The 19,832-nt window shown below is 41.1% G+C and overlaps 1 protein-coding gene across 1 annotated transcript in view; it reads right to left on the bottom strand.

Annotated features, from left to right (window-relative positions):
- Nucleotides 1-876: 876 nt before the first annotated feature.
- SEC22B (SEC22 homolog B, vesicle trafficking protein) overlaps nucleotides 877-19,832 on the bottom strand; it is a 63,032-nt gene continuing 44,076 nt past the window's right edge. The window contains exon 5 of the mRNA XM_060028036.2: nucleotides 877-1,034. Coding sequence (XP_059884019.1) covers nucleotides 1,003-1,034 — 32 coding nt within the window. The 3' untranslated portion in view covers nucleotides 877-1,002. The remainder of the gene's footprint in view (nucleotides 1,035-19,832) is intronic.

A 19,832-nucleotide genomic window follows, 5' to 3' on the forward strand; every position in this document is an offset into this window, starting at 1 on the left:
TTGTAATAAACATTTGCTTGAACTCCTTTAAAGTGCTTTGAAACGTTACTATCCATCTCTCCCATCAAAATATAGGTAGTCTATCTTGGAGGTTAAGAGTACATTCTGTGCTCAAGTCCAATGTCTGTTAGATTCTGCCACTTACTAGCTGAATGATATGGGGCAAGTCACAATTCTCTAAGCCTCTATTTCTTCACCTCTAATATGGGAAGAGTACTATCTACCCTGGGGAGTTCTTGTGAGGACAAAGGAAAATAAAATGTGGTGAGTGTTTTTGATGACATTTTATAGGTTACAAAACAGATGCGCAGAGAGGTTAACTTCCTCTTCTGGGGCCCCCCAGCTAGTTAGTGGCAGGGCTGGGGAAGCAGTCAGGCATCCCGTCTCTGGCCCAGGGCTCTTTCTACTCAACCACGTGGAGCACCAACCCCACACTGAAATAATTTTCAGGTCACAAGTGATTTTTTATGCATAACCTTTTCAGTTTGCACTTCTCTGCCAAATCCACACACTACCAAGCTTGGAGCCCTGGAGAGAAGGGTTATGTAGGACCTTCTGGAAAATTAGTCTAGGTCTGAGGTGGCCGGAGGAGACCTAAAGAACTATATGTGAGAGAAGGAAAAAGACACCCTCTCACACTCCCTTCCATCGTGGACATGTAGATTATTTACTCCGTGAATTGATGTAATGCAATCTTCAATCCCATGTTGGCTACGCTCTACCACTTCCCTCCACCATCAGGGGGTGTGTGCTCAAGCAATGTAAACTCAGGAAAGTAATGCAAAACCGGGGAAGTAAATCTGCTTTTTACACCTTTCACCCCACTTCAGCCTCCTCCTCTCTTTTTATTTCATCCCTCTCAAGCTTTAGAAAACCAGGGGTAAATGCGTTTTCGATTATCTTTGCTCAACTTCCATTATGGAAATGATAGAAAGACAGCTGGACTCGGAGTCAGGAAGCCAGGGGCTTTAGTCCAGGGATGACATTGGTTAATCAGGCAAGTTAGATCAATTTTTCAGGCTTTGGTTCCTCATCTGTAAAATAAAAGGAAGAAACGAGCATTTACAGGGTGCCCACTCTTTGCCAAGTGCCTTCAATTATGTCACTTTATTTAGTCCTTTAAAAAAACACTGCTTGATAAAAATTTTGGTCTGCATTATGCAGATGAGAAAATAAAGGGGCAGAGAAGCTAAGTAAATTGCCCCAGGCCCAGATGGCAAAGGGAATCTGAGCTGAAAATTGAACCTAGGACCATCTGATTCCAAATTTTATGCATGTGCCAGTAATCCAATACAATCTATGATGTTCCTTCCTATTCTAATATCACGCTGCTCTGTGAGCACAGTTAATCAATAGTTGTCTGAGTTTGTCACAGTGAGTCATTCCTGCATGTCTTGAGGTCTTATTCTGAGTGGGCAGAGGACCTGAGGAGATTTACTACCGCCCTTATTTGATCAGCTGTATACCTTAATATTATAAGAAGTAGTTTTATCACCATCAATGGAAGTTTGATACTTACCTTCATCTTAAATGCTTCTCCCAATAAGGAAAACATTTCCTTAGAAGTCCTTCCCTTCCTTGGAAGCTTAATATTTATATAATTGACATTACCCTCAATTATTGAAGGGTGTTCATTAAGAAACCAAAGATATTTCACATTTATCTATTTAAAAGCTTCTAACCCATATAGAATCAGGGGGTAGTATGAAGGGTACTGGATTCCTGAGACGGGGGAAGATGAGAATGTTGGTGAGGAGCACAGGATGTGGAGGTCCCAGCTACTCACCATTGTATGGAGATCTGTCCTGCTCCCTCCTCTTCTCAGGTGCCTCTGAAGTTGGACTCAAAGAAGCACGTAACACGTCTAAACTGTAACTTCACTGCATGATGGCTGGGAGAGTGAAGTACTATAGTGGAGTGTACCTCACTCTACAGGAGGAGAGACAGGTATACTAAGTGTTACCTATTCCTTTTGTAGTCAGCCAGGTATACCATCAAGCCTAGTACATTGACACTGTAGTTATGCTTTCTAAAGGTAAGGCTGATGTTTATTTGTTGTTGCACCCTAAGGCTAGCCCAGTGCCTACCACACAGTCAATAAATACGTGTTAAAAAATGAACTGGACGAGGCAGGCCCATAGGGAAGATAATTAGGGTAACCTAGGTCATCACTGGATTAAATGTTAGTTAGCAATTTAAATCTACCTAAATCATGTGTTAGTAGCTCCTTGAGAGCAGTGACCATATATTACTCATCTTTGTGTTCCCCAGAATTTAGCCTTGTATAATAGGGGTTCAAATGTTTCTATGGAATTAAATCATCTTTAGGGACCCCTATGACAGTGTAGTAAAAGCACCCTAGAAGACGAGATGGTGGAGGGATGAAAAAAGCTTAAGTGATTTGAAGGCGGTAATGATAAGGACAATAACAATGATCACATAATCAAACTTGGTGCTGGTGGAAGACCAAGTGCTCCTGGAAAGGAATGATACTAGTGCTGGTGAAACTGCAGCAAACGTCCAGGGAAGGGTTGTGGTGTCTGAGTCCTTTCTCTGCTGCTCCAGGGGTGCCAAAGTAGGGTCCATCCACATTGGTACTTTAGGGAAAGGGATTCCTCAACATTCCACTCCATTTTCCCCCCATAATATTGTAACTCTCACTGATCAGGTTGTTTTTTCTTTTTTCCTGGTCTCATATACAGCCACTTCCTGGATACATGATCCAGGATGAATTCCATTGTCTGCCATCCTGGACCCACTACCACATCCCTCTTTCTCTCTAATGACAACTTTTCACCAAAGGGTGGGGTGGGGGATTTCATTATACACATGACTCCTCTCCTTGCCCTATCCCTCTAAAGATAGCCATGCTTAGTGATTCCAAGGTGATTCCCTATTTTACACTGTGACTGACAACTTCTACTAAAGAGGAGAAAAAACATATTTTTTAATCTTTACTGGGACAGCTCTGGTTAAGAGCGCATCTTGTTATGTAAGAAACCCAAGATGGGAGAACAGAGGATGTAATGATGCTTCATAGACTTTTGGTTGTGGGGTCAACATAGGAATTGACTCAAATCCCATTTACCATTGCAACAAAAAGAATAAAATACCTAGGAATAAACCTACCTAAGGAGGCAAGAGACGTGTACTCAGAAAACTATAAGATACTGATAAAAGAAATCAAAGACAACAAAAACAGATGGAGAGATATACCATGTTCTTGGATTGGAAGAATCAACATTGTGAAAATGACTATACTACCCAAAACAATCTACGGATTCAATGCAATCCCTATCAAATTACCAATGGCATTTTTCACAGAACTAGAACAAAAAAATTCACAATTTGCATGGAAACACAAGAGACCCCGAATAGCCAAAGCAATCTTGAGAAAGAAAAACAGCTAGAGGAATAAGGCTCCCTGACTTCAGACTATACTACAAAGCTACAGTAATCAGGACAGTACGGTACTGGCACAAAAACAGAAATATAGATCAATGGAACAGGATAGAACGCCCAGAGATAAACCCACACATCTATGGTCACCTAATCTATGACAAAGGAGGCAAGTATATACAATGGAGAAAAGACAGTCTCTTCAATAAGTGGTGCTGAGAAAACTGGACAACTACATGTAAAAGAATGAAATTAGAACACTCCCTAACACCATACACAAAAATAAATTCAAAATGGATTAAAGACATGAATGTAAGACCAGACACTATAAAACTCTTAGAGGAAAATATAGGAAGAACACTCTTTGACATAAATCACAGCAAGGTCTTTTTTGACCCACCACCTAGAGTAATGAAAATAAAAACAAAAATAAACAAATGGGACCTAATGAAACTTAGGTTTTTGCATAGCAGAGGAAACCATAAACAAGTTGAAAAGATAACCCTCAGAATGGGAGGAAATATTTGCAAACAAAGCAACTGACAAGGGATGAATCTCCAAAATATACAAACAGCTCATATAGCTCAGTATGAAAAAAACAAACAACCCAATCAAAAAATGGGCAGAAGACCTAAATAGACATTTCTCCAAAGAAGACATATACAGATGGCCAAGAGGCACATGAAAAGATGCTCAACACTGCTAACTGTTAGAGAAATGCAAATCAAAACTGCAACGAGGTATCACCTCACACCACTCAGAATGGCCATCATCAAAAACCCCACAAACGATAAATGCTGGAGAGGATGTGGAGAAAAGGGAACCTTCCTGCACTGTTGGTGGGAATATAAATTGATACAGCTGCTATGGAGAATGGTATAGAGGTTCCTTAAAAAACTAAAAGTAGAACTACCATACGACCCAGCAATCACACTGCTGGGCATATACCCTGAGAAAACCATAATTCAAAAAGACACATGCACCCCAATATTCATTGCAGCACTATTTACAATAGCCAGCACATGGAAGCAACTTAAATGTCCATCTACAGATGAATGGATGAATAAGATGTGATACATATATACAATGGAATATTACTCAGTCATAAAAAGGAATGAAATTGGGTCATTTGTAGAGACGTAGATGGACCTAGAGATTGTCATACAGAGTGAAGTAAGTCAGAAAGAGAAAAACAAATATTGTATATTAACACATATATATGGAATCTAGAAAAATCGTACTGGTGAACCTATTTACAAAGCAGAAATAGAGGCACAGACATAGAGAACAAATGTACGGACACCAAGGGGGGAAAGGGAGGGTGGGATGAACTGGGAGATTGGGACTGACATGTATACACTCTTATGTATAAAATAGATAACTAATGAGAGCCTGCGGTATAGCACAAGGAACTCTGTGGTGACCTAAATGGGAAGGAAACCCCCAAAGGAGGGGATATATGTATACGTATAGCTGATTCACTTTGCTGTACAGCAGAAACTAACACAACATTGTAAAGCAACTATACCCTAATAATAAAAAAAAAAAGAATATGTTGTGAACTTTTTCTCTGTTCAATAAATAGGAAAATTTTGTTGTTAATAAAAAGCTGTCAGGGCTTCCCTGGTGGCGCAGTGGTTGAGAGTCCGCCTGCCGATGCAGGGGACACGGGTTCGTGACCCGGTCCGGGAAGATCCCACATGCCGCGGAGGGCTGGGCCCGTGAGCCATGGCCGCTGAGCCTGTGCGTCCGGAGCCTGTGCTCCGCAACGGGAGAGGCCACAGCAGTGAGAGGCTCGCGTACCGCAAAAAAAAAAAAAAAAAAAAAAAAGCTGGCATAAATAGGAATAAATTAATGCCTTTGGTGGAGGGTGAGTAAGACTGCTTTAAAGTCTGGAGGGAGCAGTGCCCTACATAGCTTAATAAGACAGGAAATATTATTAAATGGAGCAAGAATGTTGGAAACATTTGGATGAGAAAACTGAGATGAACAAAGAAATGCAGAGAGTTTTAAAGTCCACATTGAAGGTTTTGGAAGATAATAACTAACATCCACCTAGCACTCCTCTAAGCTCTTTAGATATATTACTTTATTTAATCTTCACAACAAGTCCAGGAGGTAGATATTAGTTTTATCCCCATTTTACAGAAGGGTAAACCAAGGTACCAAGCTATGGAATAACTTACCCAAGGCTACATACAACTAAGTGATAAAGAAAGCTGGAATTTGAAGCTTAAGCTGTATCTGGATCTAACATTTATTCAGCACTATGTACTAGGTAGTATGCTTTAGTCTACATCTGGGGCGACCCCAGGAGACCTAAAAAGCTGTGAGTGAGAGGGGGGAAAAAAAATTCCTGTCACACTTCCTACAATTGTCAACATGTAGATTATTTACTTTGTGAACTGATATGACACAGTCTTTAATCCCACGTTTTTTATACACATCCTTCCCGTACACGCTGTAAGTGTGTATATGTTGTGGTATTTATATATTCAAATACAATTTACCACCAGTCTTCAAGATCACAAGATCATGCCTCATTATTACCTCTAGTTTTTAGTATGGTTTCCATTAGCTGTTCCTGGGGGGAAATGAGCCAGTCCTTCCATTTTACAGATGGTGAAAGTGGTTTGGAGGAGGTCAATGGCTGGAGCAGGTCACCAATCAAGTTAGCAGCATTTGGCTTAAATCAGGATCAATAACCTCTGTCTCTCCAGCCTGATCCTCAGAGGGTCTGCCTGTCCTGGGGCCTGGGCCACATTCCAAATTGGGTAATCTGGTGCACGTTGCCTGTCTGAAATTCCCCTTGTGGTTTTGCTCACATCTGGTGTTTTTCACTTCTCTTTCTAAACACGTGCTTTGATCCTATTGCTGCTACAGCAGAAAGATGTCCATAGTTCCAAGGAGCATAGTTAATTTAGTGAGAGGTGAAAGATGCTCCTCTCAACAGGAGTTCTAAAAATAAACAGTATCAGGGCCTCACCATGTCATGCTTGAAGCACTTCCCGGAAACCTCCACACTTGGTAACTTCTTCACAGTGTCTCTATAGCCCCCAAACCTCTAATGTGCCTGGACTCCTAGCTCTCCAGCTCTTCTCAAATGCCAGGCAGGTCTGAAGTCTTGTGTTGTTCTTCCTTTTGTTCATTCTCAAAGTAGACAGGCTGACGTGTGGTTAACTGTCTTCCATAAGAATTCTGTGGTCATATTTCTCCATTGGTTCACATACACTGAGCTGAGAGCTATGTATATTTACTTCCAGAAAACCTTACCTATAATTAGCTTTCCTGTTTTATTTATTTTATCAGACTTCCTTATTCAATCTGCCCTTTACCTAATCTTAATAAGTCTGTTTCTTAATTATAAAAGCATTTTTCTGTTACATTAAAAATTTTAGATCAATAAAGAATAAGAAAAAAGTCCACAATCCTAGTACTCTAACATAACCATTATTAATTATTTAGTTTGTTTTCTTCTAGGCCTATTGTCCTTGTATGTGTGTGTGTATTTTTTATTTGTTTATTTGTTTTTACATTGCCAGAATCATAATTTACATGCAATTTTTGTGTTGTCTTCTTTTCACTATTAAATAGTATAACTGTTTCCCACGTTGCTACAGAATCTTGCAGGTATAAAATGAAAGGGGACATGAAGGTTTTGGCAAGAGGAGTGGGCAAAAGCCATCAGTGACCTCCCATAAGGGCATGAATTGTGAATATCATTTGTGGGGACCCAATTTTTCCCTAAGTTGCTGGGATTTCGAGTGGGGATAGAAAGCAAAAAAGCCCCCAATTTTTGGAGACCAAGGATTAGTTTGAAGTCATATATGGCTAAATTCAAGATTCAGGACAATTCACCCTTCCTGCTCAGATAAGTCAGAGGCAAAGCTAAATGTTTTAGTAGCTTCTACCTAAACAGCCTCCAGAAAAGAACATCTTATCACAGGTCTGGATAGAAAGGGGATGTTTGGGGGACAACCCTCCTCAGGAAAGAACATCTTCCCATGGGCTGTGGAAAGTTATAAGTAAATTGTGTTGCCCACACCATTCCCGGAGTGTTTTCAGAGAAGAAATGAGGAGGCAGGGCATTCTTCCTGTTGGAGGGAATTGCTCAACTTCCTGACTATGTTTTCTACTTTATCTTGGTCCCTCTTTCCTTTTCAGTCGCCCCATCTGACCCCCACCCCAAACCGAGAAACAATACCCCAAATGGACTGTTATCCCCATTTAATCAATCTTCCTCCAATCAACCTTCCAACCTCTCTTTTCTTTGCCGACCCTCCCAAGCCCAAGGCATCCAGCCAGCTCCTTTGTGCCATCCCACTCCCCATATCCACCTTGACCACACGAGGAGACCAATGCTCAGCAGTCTTGGCAAAGCCTCCTTTTGTGAACTGAGCAGTCCCCTAAGGATGAACAGAAGAGCCACAGGCTGTTATGCCCGGCTTTACTTCTTCGGAGCTGCTCTCCCTAGTTTAGAGACACCAACTGACATACTGTGTGTCAGACACTTTAATCCTCACAACAATCCTGGAAGATTGGTATGGCTGTTCTCAAATTACAGATGAAGCTAGAGGATTCTTCTACATGATCATAAGTAATATTGCAGAGATGTAAGAGAATTGAGAAAATACCTAAAGGTGCAGGGAAAAATACAAAGCAAAATTACTCATCATCCACCTCCCCAAAAGAACCACTGTACACTTTTGTATATATTTTCTTTGATTTGTGTGTATGTGTGTGTGTGTGTGAGAGAGAGAGAGAGAGAGAGAGAGATAAGAGAGGAGAAGGAGAATCCCTAACATACACAAGTTTGTTTTGTTTAACAAAATTGGGATTATACTATTTCTATGAGTTTGCTAAGGCTGCCACAACAATGTACCACAAACTGAGCAGCTTAAACAACAGAAATGTATTGTCTCACAGTTCTGGAGGCTAGAAATCTAAGACCAAGGTGTTGGCAGAGTTGGTTCCTTTTGGGATCATGAGGGAGAATCTGTTCCAGGCCTTTCCCCTAGCTTCGGGTGGCTTTCTGGAATCTTTGTCATTCCTTGGCTTCTGCTGCCAATCTCTGCCTTTATCTCTATATGGTGTTCTCCCCGGGTGCGTGTCTGTCTCTCCACATTGTGTTCTTTTTATAAGAACAACAGTCATATTGGAGTAGGGACCCACCCTACTCCAATATGACCTAATTTTAACTTGAATAATTACAGTAACGATGACCCTATTTTCAAATGAGTTACTGGGGCTTAGGACTTCAACATATGAATTGAGGGGAGATAAAACTCAACTCATAGCAACTATTCATACAATATTTGATCTTACTTTGTTATTTTCACTTACCATTCTATTGAGAACATTTTCCAGGATGGGTACATTTTTGTCAGCAAAAGGGACTAAAATATGCAGAGGGCGTGTGTGGGCAGGGAGAGAAGACCTGAGTGGGGCACCGCAATGGGGAGGAACCCAAAGCCATGGGGAGAAGGCAGGAAGTGAGAAGAGAATATAGAAAGTGCAGGAGAGCGGTCAGAACACTGATCAGCATCACGGTTTGCCTGCCTCACAGGTTTTCTGAGGGCTTCTCAGAAACATGTATTAGAAAAGGAAAGCTGCCAGGACAACCCGGTCTCCTCCAGGACCAGTTCCCCACCAGGCACCAGTATCCAGCTTGGAACAGATTCGGGGAGGAGAACACAAGAGGAAGCTTGAAAACCATCAAGAAGGCATAAGCGTGAGGGCATTTTTGGAAGGTGGATGTAGAAGGTTTGTCAACTAGGAAGCCCTATAACATGATCATTAAGAAGTCCTACATAGAGTCAGAGAAACGTATTTTCAAATTCTAGCTCTGACACTCGTTCTCCTGTAAGATCTTGGGTACCGTTACTCAGTCTTTCTAAGCTTCAGTTTCCTTGCCTGATAATAGGGGTTGAATATGGGTTGATGTGAGAATAAAAATGAGGTGACTTATGTAAAGAATTAACTGTAGTGCCTGGCATGAAGAAATCACTTCATTCATTCACTCATTCATTCATTCAACAAAAATTAGTATTTACTGTTCAAGGGATGGTACTGAATGCTAAGTATAAGGTGGTAAACAAAACTGACACGGTTCCTGTCCTCATGGAATTGACACTCTGGAGAGAAAGGTAGATATTTAAGCAAATTAACGTATAATGAAACGAAAGCCTGTGATTACAAACTGTAAAAATATTTTGAAGAAAAAAAATGATTTCTAAGACCAAGAAGTGGGAAAGCAGATTTAGTTTTGTGGGGATGGGGTGGGGAGGCCATTCAGGAGGAGCAGCCTGAGGAAGTGATAGGAAGCCGAGACCTAAAAGTCAAGCTGGATATAGCTAGATGGAGGGGTGGGGAAGAGCGGTCCAGGTAGAGGGAAGAGGCCCTAAGGAAATAAGAGCTGGTGCATTAGAGGAGCTGAAGGAAAAGTCAGTGTGACCAGAGTGTAGTGAGCAAGGGAGACAGGGTACACATGAGGTGGGAGACAGAGGCTAGATCCGGCGGGGAGTCAGTGGATCTCTGGGGATGCCTATTCTTCAGAGGTGGGTGGAGGAGAGGGCGGCCAAAGAGAGACTAAGAGAGGTGGGAAAACCAGGAAGTGTGAGAGGTGCAGAATATCGGAGAAGGAAGGGAATCGAGAGAGACAGAGACAGAGAGCTAGCAGGAAGAGGTTTTAAAATTCAAAGGCTTAGGGCTTCCCTGGTGGCGCAGTGGTTGAGAGTCCACCTGCCGATGCAGGGGACACGGGTTCATGCCCTGGTCCGGGAAGATCCCACATGCCGCAGAGCGGCTGGGCCCGTGAGCCATGGCCGCTAAGCCTGCGCGTCCAGAGCCTGTGCTCCGCAACAGGAGAGGCCACAACAGTGAGAGGCCTCAGTATCGGAAAAAAACAAAAACAAAAACAAAAATCAAAGGCTTAGAGAGGTTGAAGAAGATGAGGACTAGATAGGACCAAGGGTTTAGCAGGTAGGAAGTCCTGAGACCTCTGAGGTAGCAGGTTCAGTGCTATGGTCGGAGTGAAAGCCAGATTGCGCAAGGTGAAGAGGCAGCATGTGGTGAGGAAGTAAAGGAAGAAAAGGAAGTTAGCGTGTGTTCTTTTTAGAAGTACTATGATGAAGGAAAAGAGAAAGTCGGGGTGATAGCTAAAGTGAGAATTTCTTCTTTGATCATTTTTTATTTTAGCTGGGTAATGTTTGAGCATTTTTCTAGGCTGAGGAGAAGGATCCAATGGTGAGAGATTGAAGCCAGGATGAGAAAAGAGGACTGAGTCAGCTTTCAAGAGGCCTCATCCCCATGGATATTTAGCCTGCAGTAGAAGGTGGCAGACTCTGGTGTCTTCATGGGGCCATGGACCTAAACAATGTGATTTCAGTCATAGAGATGGCTAAGCAAAACTCTGTAGAAAGCATTTCTATGTTTTCTTTAAATGAAAATTATAAATCAAAATAGTCATATTTTTAAAGTTTGGATTTTAAGGTAATAGGCATTTAAAGTAAAATTTCAAGAAGCGTCTATCCAAACACAATTAAGAATTCACTCCACTGACACTTTAGTGCTATTACTATCCCCCTTAATGTAATGTTGTTTTTATTTTTTAATTTGGTAGAATTATTTCTTTGCAATTACCTGGATCATTTCCTTGGGTCAAAATCCTCCTAGGTCAGCCCCAGATTTCAGGTCAGTTTGGCATCAACAGCTGTTTTAAAATTTTTTAAGTCTTAATTTCCCAGTTGCTCATAATCTTTTTTCCCTGCCTCAACAGGAGATGAAAAGACAATGGCCTTGCTGGGTTGATAGACTCAAGAAACAAGTTTCACTTTACCTTCCCAGCTTCCTTCTCAGCTGGGAATGATGCGCATTCTCCATCTCACTTCCTCCCTTTTTCATATAGCAGAATAAAAAAGATAAATGACGAATTTTTATTGTTTATATCAAAATTAAATATGCACATAGTTTAAAGACTTGAATAGTTCTACATTACTAAATAGCAGCCCCCCACTCCCCAGCCCCCCTTCTCACTCCTCAGAGGAAATCACTTCTAATGCTTTAACTAATCCTTTTTTTTGACTCACCATATCTCTAAATAGCTCCTTCATCATTTAATCTATTGACTTTCTAATGTGGGAAATGGGGATTTAGCTTTCACCCCTTCCATACCCCCCCCACACACATATATTTCCTGGACTTATATAGCTATATCATTATTAGGTTGATACACAGTATTTACATTATTTTGACCAAATAAATACTACTCACACCTGTGTTGTATAATAAATTATAATCATTTTCCTGAAAACATTTCGCTTTCTCTGGAGTTAATAATTGCCTAGATTTCCTATGCATGCCACTAATTTAATCCCTACTGTCCTCCAGTTGTTTAAGTCCCCTCTCAATTCCACCTCTTCCTCTTTCTTGATTCACTCCACTGTTTGGGCGGAGCACATCCTCCAGTAGTTTCCTAAGAAACAGTGCAGGAAAGATAGAACAGCTGCCCTCAGTGCCTGCCCATGTTCTCTTGGTACCTACTAAATCCAGGCATTCTAAATTACCAGCACGATGTCCCTTTGCATGAGGGCTTTTTCTGGCCAGTGAAGGTTTGCTTAGGAAGTATTGGTGAATTAACCCCCTCCTCCCTACGGGCAGCCCTTAATGAGAATTGGTAGATAAATATCCCAGCTTCCTCAGCCCTGAGTGGGGGTAACATTGAGGCATGATTTCTACACTGGCCTCCCAGAGTTCCCCAAAGGAATCAAGTTACAGCTATTCACAGTAACTTGCTGGTTATATTGGTTTCCTTGTTTCACTTCCCTACTGCCCTTCAGGTGTTTGCTGGGATCATCTCCAAAATAAACTACTTTTGCTCTTTATCTTCCATTTCCCATATCTCATCTCTCTGCTTTATTTTCTACCTTCCAAAGCTTCTACTGAGCTTTTTTATTTCTGCAATCATATTTAAATTTCTAAGATCTCGCTTTTGTTCTCTAAATGTTTCTTTAAAAAATAGCCTTCCTTTCTTATTTCGTGTGTGCACTATCCCCTCTTATCTCTCTGAGGATATTAATAATTTTTTGTTTTCTTATCCTCTCAGAGATGCTGCTGTTTCCAAATGATCTTTAGGGCATTTCTCTCCAGTGTGTCAGGCTCCTAGAGAATGCTTTCCTATCTCCTGGCTGGATGCCAGGATTGTACAACCTATGTAAGGGAAGAAGGCAGGGGGTCTCTAGGTAATGTTTTTGGTATTTTGTCCTTTCACACAACTGTGCCTGGTCCTCTCTCTGTCTTGCTCTCCCATCAGAAGAAAAAAAAACCCTCTGTTCTTTGGCCACTGCAGGGAAGGGGCCGTCCACCTAACAGCAGCAAGGGAAAAAGGGGTCTAGGGACCTCGCTGCTTCTTGAACTGAATTTCAACTCAGCCTACTGTTTTAACCACAACTTTACTCACAAAAGTACCTGGTGTCTCCAATTGCTGGGTACATGGAGGATTGAAATGTAAAGCAAGTTGCCGTAGCTTTCTCTTCTGCTGGCTTAGAACTCAACTTTCTCTTGATTCAGATATCACTCATTTATCTACGTTCCAGCTATTAAAGTCATCCTGCTGTTGTCCCTTTCACATTCTCTTTGTCTTTGTAGGTTTATCCTTTTACCTAAGTTTTTATTGCCTTACATACGCATAAAGAAACTCTGGAAACACACATGAGAAACTAGTAACAGCACTTACGTATGAACAGGAAGGAGGTGGGTCCTGGGCCAATGGGAGACATGGATGAGGGAAACATTTTGGTCTGTGCCTTTTTACATTTTTTGGCTTTAGAACCACATGAATGTGTTACTTCATCAAACATTAACTTTTGGTTGAGTTCTAGGAGGGATCAGAACACAGTGCATGAGTTTAATCTGCTGTCTTCAACCAGAAATCTCAAGTGTTGTTTTTCTAAATAAGCAGCTTTGATGTTGAGACCGTAAGAAGCTTCCCACCCAGAAGACCTTCTAAGCAAAAATATGGGCAAATTTGACTCCATAAAAATTAGAGATTTCTGCGAGGCAAAAAAAAAAAAAAGAAATTGGGTAAAGTGAGCAAGGTCAGAAAACCAAAAAAAAATTGGGAAAAAATATTTGTAACAAATATGAAAAAGGGCTAGTTCCCTTAAAATATGGAGTTCTTACAAAATAATTTAAAACAAATCAAAATCCAATTTAAAAAAACAGGCAGGGCTTCCCTGGTGGCACAGTGGTTGAGAATCCGCCTGCCAATGCAGGGGACACGGGTTCGAGCCCTGGTCTAGGAGGATCCCACATGTCGCGGAGCAACTAGGCCCGTGAGCCACAACTACTGAGCCTGCGCATCTGGAGCCTGTGCTCCACAACAAGAGAGCCTGCAATAGTGAGAGGCCCGCACACCGCGATGAAGAGTGGCCCCCGCTCGCCGCAACTAGAGAAAGCCCTCGCACAAAAACAAAGACCCAACACAGCCAATAATAAATAAATAAATTTAAAAAAAAAACAGGCAAAGGGCATGAATAGAATACATAGGTAAATAAATAGTACATATAAGAAAATGCTTTTTCTTTTTATATATAAGAAAAATACTCAAACTCACTTATGGTTTAAAGAATAAACATTAAGACAATAAGAAATCATTTTTTACCTATCAGAATGGCAACAGTGTAAAAATCTAATAACACACATTCATTGGGTGAGAATATGGGGAGACATGGAGTTTAAAGCATTTTAGCAGGATTAAAAATTGATGCAATCTCCTTGTAGTATAGTTTGGTGCTATCTGTCAAAATTAAAAAGTTATACCCTGTGACCCAGCAACTTCACTGTCAGAAATTTATCCTATGAATGTGCTTGCACTGAGCATTAAGACATATTTAAGACATATTTTCAGCTTCTATAAAGGGGGGTTGTCTCTGTAACACATCAGGGCCCATAAAGTGGGGTGTGTCCCAAATACAGAAAGTTTAGATAACGGGTTGTAGCAAAGAAAAGAGGGGTAGGGGAGGAAGAGAGTTTTCCATCAATTTTCACTTCGGTTTGGAGGAAAGTAAGAACTTCTCTCCTGGCTCCCATCTGTCGTGCTCACTTTCCTAGCTGGGTCTTTGCATGCACCATATTCAGAACCATAGGTCTTCAGAGTAGAAAGGTCCCTATAGGTTATTTGGTTTAACAGCCTTGTTTTATCGTCGAGAAATCCAAACTCAACTTAAGTTTGGGCAAATTCAAGTTGCCCAAGATGACTAAATGAGAGTTTTGATGATGTGATTAGGGCCTCCCAGTCTGGGCCTCTACCCTCTGTAGAATCTGTGCATACTCAGTACTTTAGCAAGGGCTCTAATGAAGTATAAAGATGCAGATTTGTTTCTAGCAGAGCCTCTTCTTGAATAGCACGTGCCACTTGTTACAACTATTGTTGAAACATTTGTATAGAACCTCTAAGCTTTATTTTAAAAACAATTTTATCTTTAATTATTAAAATAGTTTATTAAAAACAAGCTAACAATATAGAAGGATTTAAAGTAAATGATAAAATTTCTACCCTCTTCTCCACTCTCCTACACCCTAGAAATAATCAATGTTAAAAGTATGGTGGGTATCTCTCAGTTTTTTTTGCTGGGTATAAACACATATATTTATATTTATTTATAGATATATACAACATAAAAAGTCTTTTATAACTTGCTGTCTCACTCTACGTATATAATGGACATTGCTGAGACTGAATGAAAGCGGCTGCATGTCAGTAGTTACTGGTGGTTTGGTAAAGCCCCTCATAGAAACACAGTGTCTGAGGGGGGAATGTCATGCACCATGGAAGGCTGGGGGTAAGGTGATGTTTTTGGTCCAGTGGGCCTCACGCTGCCCCTCAAAGTGTAGTTGTCTCATGTAGAAAACCACCAGCTTCATCTATATTCACGGCTGCTTCAGAGCGTGAAGGGACCTCCATAATCCTGTAGTCCAACCTCATTTGTAGGTAAAGAGCTACTTTCCCTAGAGGAGAGGAGGGAGAAGTGGTTAGGGGCCTCACCCAAGAGCACCCAGCCAGGGAGAGTGACAGAATTGAAACTTCTCCAAGATCCTTGCTCATTGTATTGTGCTGTGTTGTTTTCTGAAGCTTTAGGAGGAAGAGGGAAGGCAGTGCTCAGTTTGAAAACATTCGGATGCTCAGACCACACTTGATTTCTCAGACAGCAGAGCTGGTGCTCCACATCTGACTTTGTGCCCATGGTTCTTCCATGATGTTTTACTCTTGCCTGTTGTGTGCATCAAACTACCATTAAGTATCTTCTTTGGGACTTTCAGCCTTGCACTTTTAATTAATTAATTAATTTATAATTGAAGCATAGTCGATTTACAATGTTGTGTTGGTTTCTGTTGTACAGCCAAGTGATTCAGTTCTATATATACGTTTATAACTGAATATGTATATATTTTCATTTTCATATTCTTTTCCATTATAATTTGTTACAAGGTACTGAATATAGTTCCCTGTGCTATACAATAGAACCTTGTTGTTTATCTATTTTATATATAGTAGCTTAGATCTGCTAATCCCAAACTCCTAATTTATTCCCCTCCCCCTTTCCCCTTTTGTAACCATAAGTTTGTTTTCTATGTCCATGAGTCTCTTTCTGTTTTGTAAATAAGTTCATTTGTATCATTTTTTAGATTCCACGTGTGATATCATATGATATTTGTCTTTCTGCATCTGACTTACTTCACTTAGTATGATAATCTCTAGGTCCATCTATGTTGCTGCAAATGGCATTATTTCATTCTTTTTTATGGCTGAGTAATATTCCATTGTATATATGTACCACATATTCTTTATCCATTCATCTGTAGATGGAAATTTGGGTTGCTTCCATGTCTTGACTATTGTAAATAGTGCTTCAGTGAACATTGGGGTGCATGTATCTTTTTGAATTAGAGTTTTCATCTTTTCTGGGTATAGGCCCAGGAGTGGGATTGAAGGATCATATGGTAAGTCTATTTTTAGGGTTTTTTGTTTTTTTTTGGCCATGCTGTGTTTTATATGGGATCTTAGTTCCCCAACCAGGGATAGAACCTGTGCCCCCTGCAATGGAAGCATGGAGCCTTAACCACTGGACCTCCGGGGAAGTCCCTATTTTTAGTTTTTATACTGTTTTCCATAGTGGCTGCACCAATTTACATTCCCACCAACAGCAGTATAGGAGGGTTCCCTTTTCTCCACACCCTCTCCAGCATTTATTATTTGTAGACTTTTTAATAATGGCCATTCTGACCTGTGTGAGGAGGTACCTCATTGTAGTTTTGATTTGCATTTCTCTAATCGTTAGCGATGTTAAGCATCTTTTCATGTATATTGTATGTCTGTATGCCATCTGTATGTCTCCTTTATAGAAATGTCTATTTAGGTCTTCTGCCCAATTTTTGATTGGGGTTGTTTGTTCTTTTTGTTATTGAGTTGTATGAGCTGTTTGTATACTTTGGAATTTAATCACTTGTCAGTCACATCGTTTGAAAATATTTTCTCCCATTCTGTAGGCTTTTTGTTTTGTTTATGCTTTCTTTTGCAAAAGCTTATGTTTGATTAGGTTCCACTTGTTTATTTTTGCTTTTATTTCTATTTCAGTTTTGTACTTTTCAACCTTCTCATAGCACTTGCACTCTTTACTTCTCAAACACAGCTTAATTATTTGCTCAGGTCTTGGCAGAATATTGAACAAGACATGGGATTATAGCAGATGGATGACAAAAGGAGGGGAAAAAGCGAAGAAAGACAGCCAAGTTCATACAGATGCCAAATTCATTTGTTTGGGGAATGGTTAAGTGCTAGATACTGAGGATGAAGTTGGGATACAAATCAGAAATAAGCACATCTCTTGCCCTTGAGGGGCTTACATTCTAGAACAGTTACGTCCAAATTCTTTTCATCATTCCACTGCATCAAAAATATTGAGCATGCACTCCCAATAATTGCATATTTGTTAAAAATTATATATGTTATACGGTACTAATCTTTAAATATTGGTAAAGCTTAATTTTCTTAGTATTTTAAAGAATAAATCAAAGCAAGTGTTCACATATTTCCTTCCCACATCTCACTGTATCATCTTAGGCAACCCACTTTGGAGCTCACTGTTCCAAGGGGAAATCAGATGGACACTCAATAATACTGTAACATGAGAGAGTGTGAAGAAGGCTCTAATAGCAGGGTAAACAAAGTATTCTCAGAGCATCAAGGAAGCACTGCCAAAGGAAAGGAAAGTTGAGAATATTCGAGGACTTCTGACCTAACCCCTGAGCCAAACTTCCCTGGGCTTGGGCTCGGGGTTAGTGCCAGGCTTCATTTCCTAGCTGGTGTCTGTGTAAAGACTGCTTGATGAAAAAGCTGCACATGGAAGCCTACCTCACCCCCGAAGCATCCATTTCCCAGTACCAGAGCACGTGAAGGCTTAATAAATAACATGTCATTCTGTGATGCTAGGGACAGACCATTCTGACCCGTGGCCCAGAGCTACCTTCAACCATCGACACTCAGCAGCGGAGTGGCAAGTGCCCTAGAGGTGGTGTAAGGAGGCTGAGCTGAATCCTGACTCTCTTACTAACCAGTTGTGAGACTACAGCCCTTTAGCCTCTCTGAGCCTTAATTTCTTCATCCGTAAAAAGGGTACAATAAATGCCTCCTAGGGGATTAACAATTTCTACATTTGTTGGGTTTTTCATTGTGCATAACACGTACCATCCCATGAAATCTTCATGAAAATATGATGAAGTAGATGCTATGGTTGTTCCCGTTTCACACGTGTGGAAACTAAGTTGTGGAGAGAGTAGATACTTTGTCCAAGTTCACACAGCTACGATGGGCAGAGCCTGAGTTCGGAGGCTTGTTGGACTCTAAAACCTATGCCCCGCCCGCTCTGCTCAGCCACTGACCTCACAACGCTGCCTGGAGGGGCAGATGAGTAACATGGACTCTGAAGTACACACAAGGTACACATAGGGTAAGATTTAGTTCTCGTCCTTAAGTCTAAATTCAAAATACGTTTTTCTGCATAGCCCTGAAGGTCAACCAAATAGAATTTGGTTAGAAAGAAGAGGTGGAGAAAGAGAACTTTAAAGTTAACTTCCCTACTTTTAGCCCCTTACAACAGTGTATGATAATCTGGAAAGAGCACTAGGATAGGAACGAAGAGACCAGTTCTGCCCCAGGCTTAGTCTCCACCTTTGGGTACATCATTTAAGCTGAGTTTACTCGTCGATTAGGGGGTCCTAGTAAATGAGCTCTACAGAGTCTTCTTATTTGACGAGACCCATACTCCAATCTAAAAACACTCTGCAATGTGGACTCTCCCTGCTCTCCGGGGAGAGCACTGGAGAGAGGCCTGAGGACGGGAGGCGCTGGCCAGGTCAGCCAGGGCTTACCCAAACAAGGCCATGGGGGCAACAGAGAGGGTGAGTGGGCACTCTAGCCAGAGCTCTGGTGGGCCGGGCCAGTAATTTTAAGGAAACATTGCAGAGAAAGTTTCTGTTGTGGTTGTTCCCTCTGTTTACTTTGGGCAGTTCTGTCATTTTTTAACTGACCCTTCCCAGATGAGATCGTCAGTTTTCAGCTGAGTAAAGTCAGAGCCTTGAAACTGATGGAGTATTTGAATTCTCTGTGGCTCCGTTGTTAGAGGGAGGCCAGGGCAGCTGACCCCCCTCTCTCACCCCCGTTCAGGGAAGTGAAGCCAGGGCTTCAAACTTGCTGACAGTGTCCGGCAGCCTGCAAACCCAAACATCCTCCTCTCCTCTGCCTTGGTGTAGCAATGCGAAGAAAACAAAGCCACAAGCTTTCCAGAGCAGGGAAAGGCTCCAGCCATTCCCTTCCAGCCTTTCCCTCCTGGCTTCAGCTCACAGCCATGTGGGTACAAGGTTATAGTTACAGTTGAAAACTGCTGACATCTACTTTTCAGTCACTACTTTTAAAAAAAACAAAACAAAACAAAACCACATACATACACTTTCCTTCATGGCTTAAAACTTCACATAGTTGATTCAAACCCAAAGGTGAATATTTATTTTGTTTTGCTTTTCATATTTTGTTAAGTTTGAACAATATGAATGTGACGGTTTAAGAGTCAAAGAGAAGGAAAACTCATCTGCTTAGTACTTTTCCTAAACTTTCCAGTTTCTTTTGGCTTCTGAAAAACAAAGAATAGACTCTTTTATGCGCCTAAGATTAGAAACATCTGGCCATCACATTTGAGTAAGGCTGGGCCGAAGTGGGGCAAAGCCAGGTGGAATGGCTTGCCTCTTTGAATTATGAAATTCTAAGCACTGATGGCACTAAAAGTCACTAAATTCAACCTCTTCATTTTACAGTTAAGGAAACAGGCCCAGAGAGGTTAGGATTTGCTTAATGTCACACATCTGGTAAGTGTCAGAGGTGA

This window comes from Delphinus delphis, chromosome 1, assembly GCF_949987515.2.
Source record: "Delphinus delphis chromosome 1, mDelDel1.2, whole genome shotgun sequence".
Classification (NCBI taxonomy): Eukaryota; Metazoa; Chordata; class Mammalia; order Artiodactyla; family Delphinidae; genus Delphinus; species Delphinus delphis.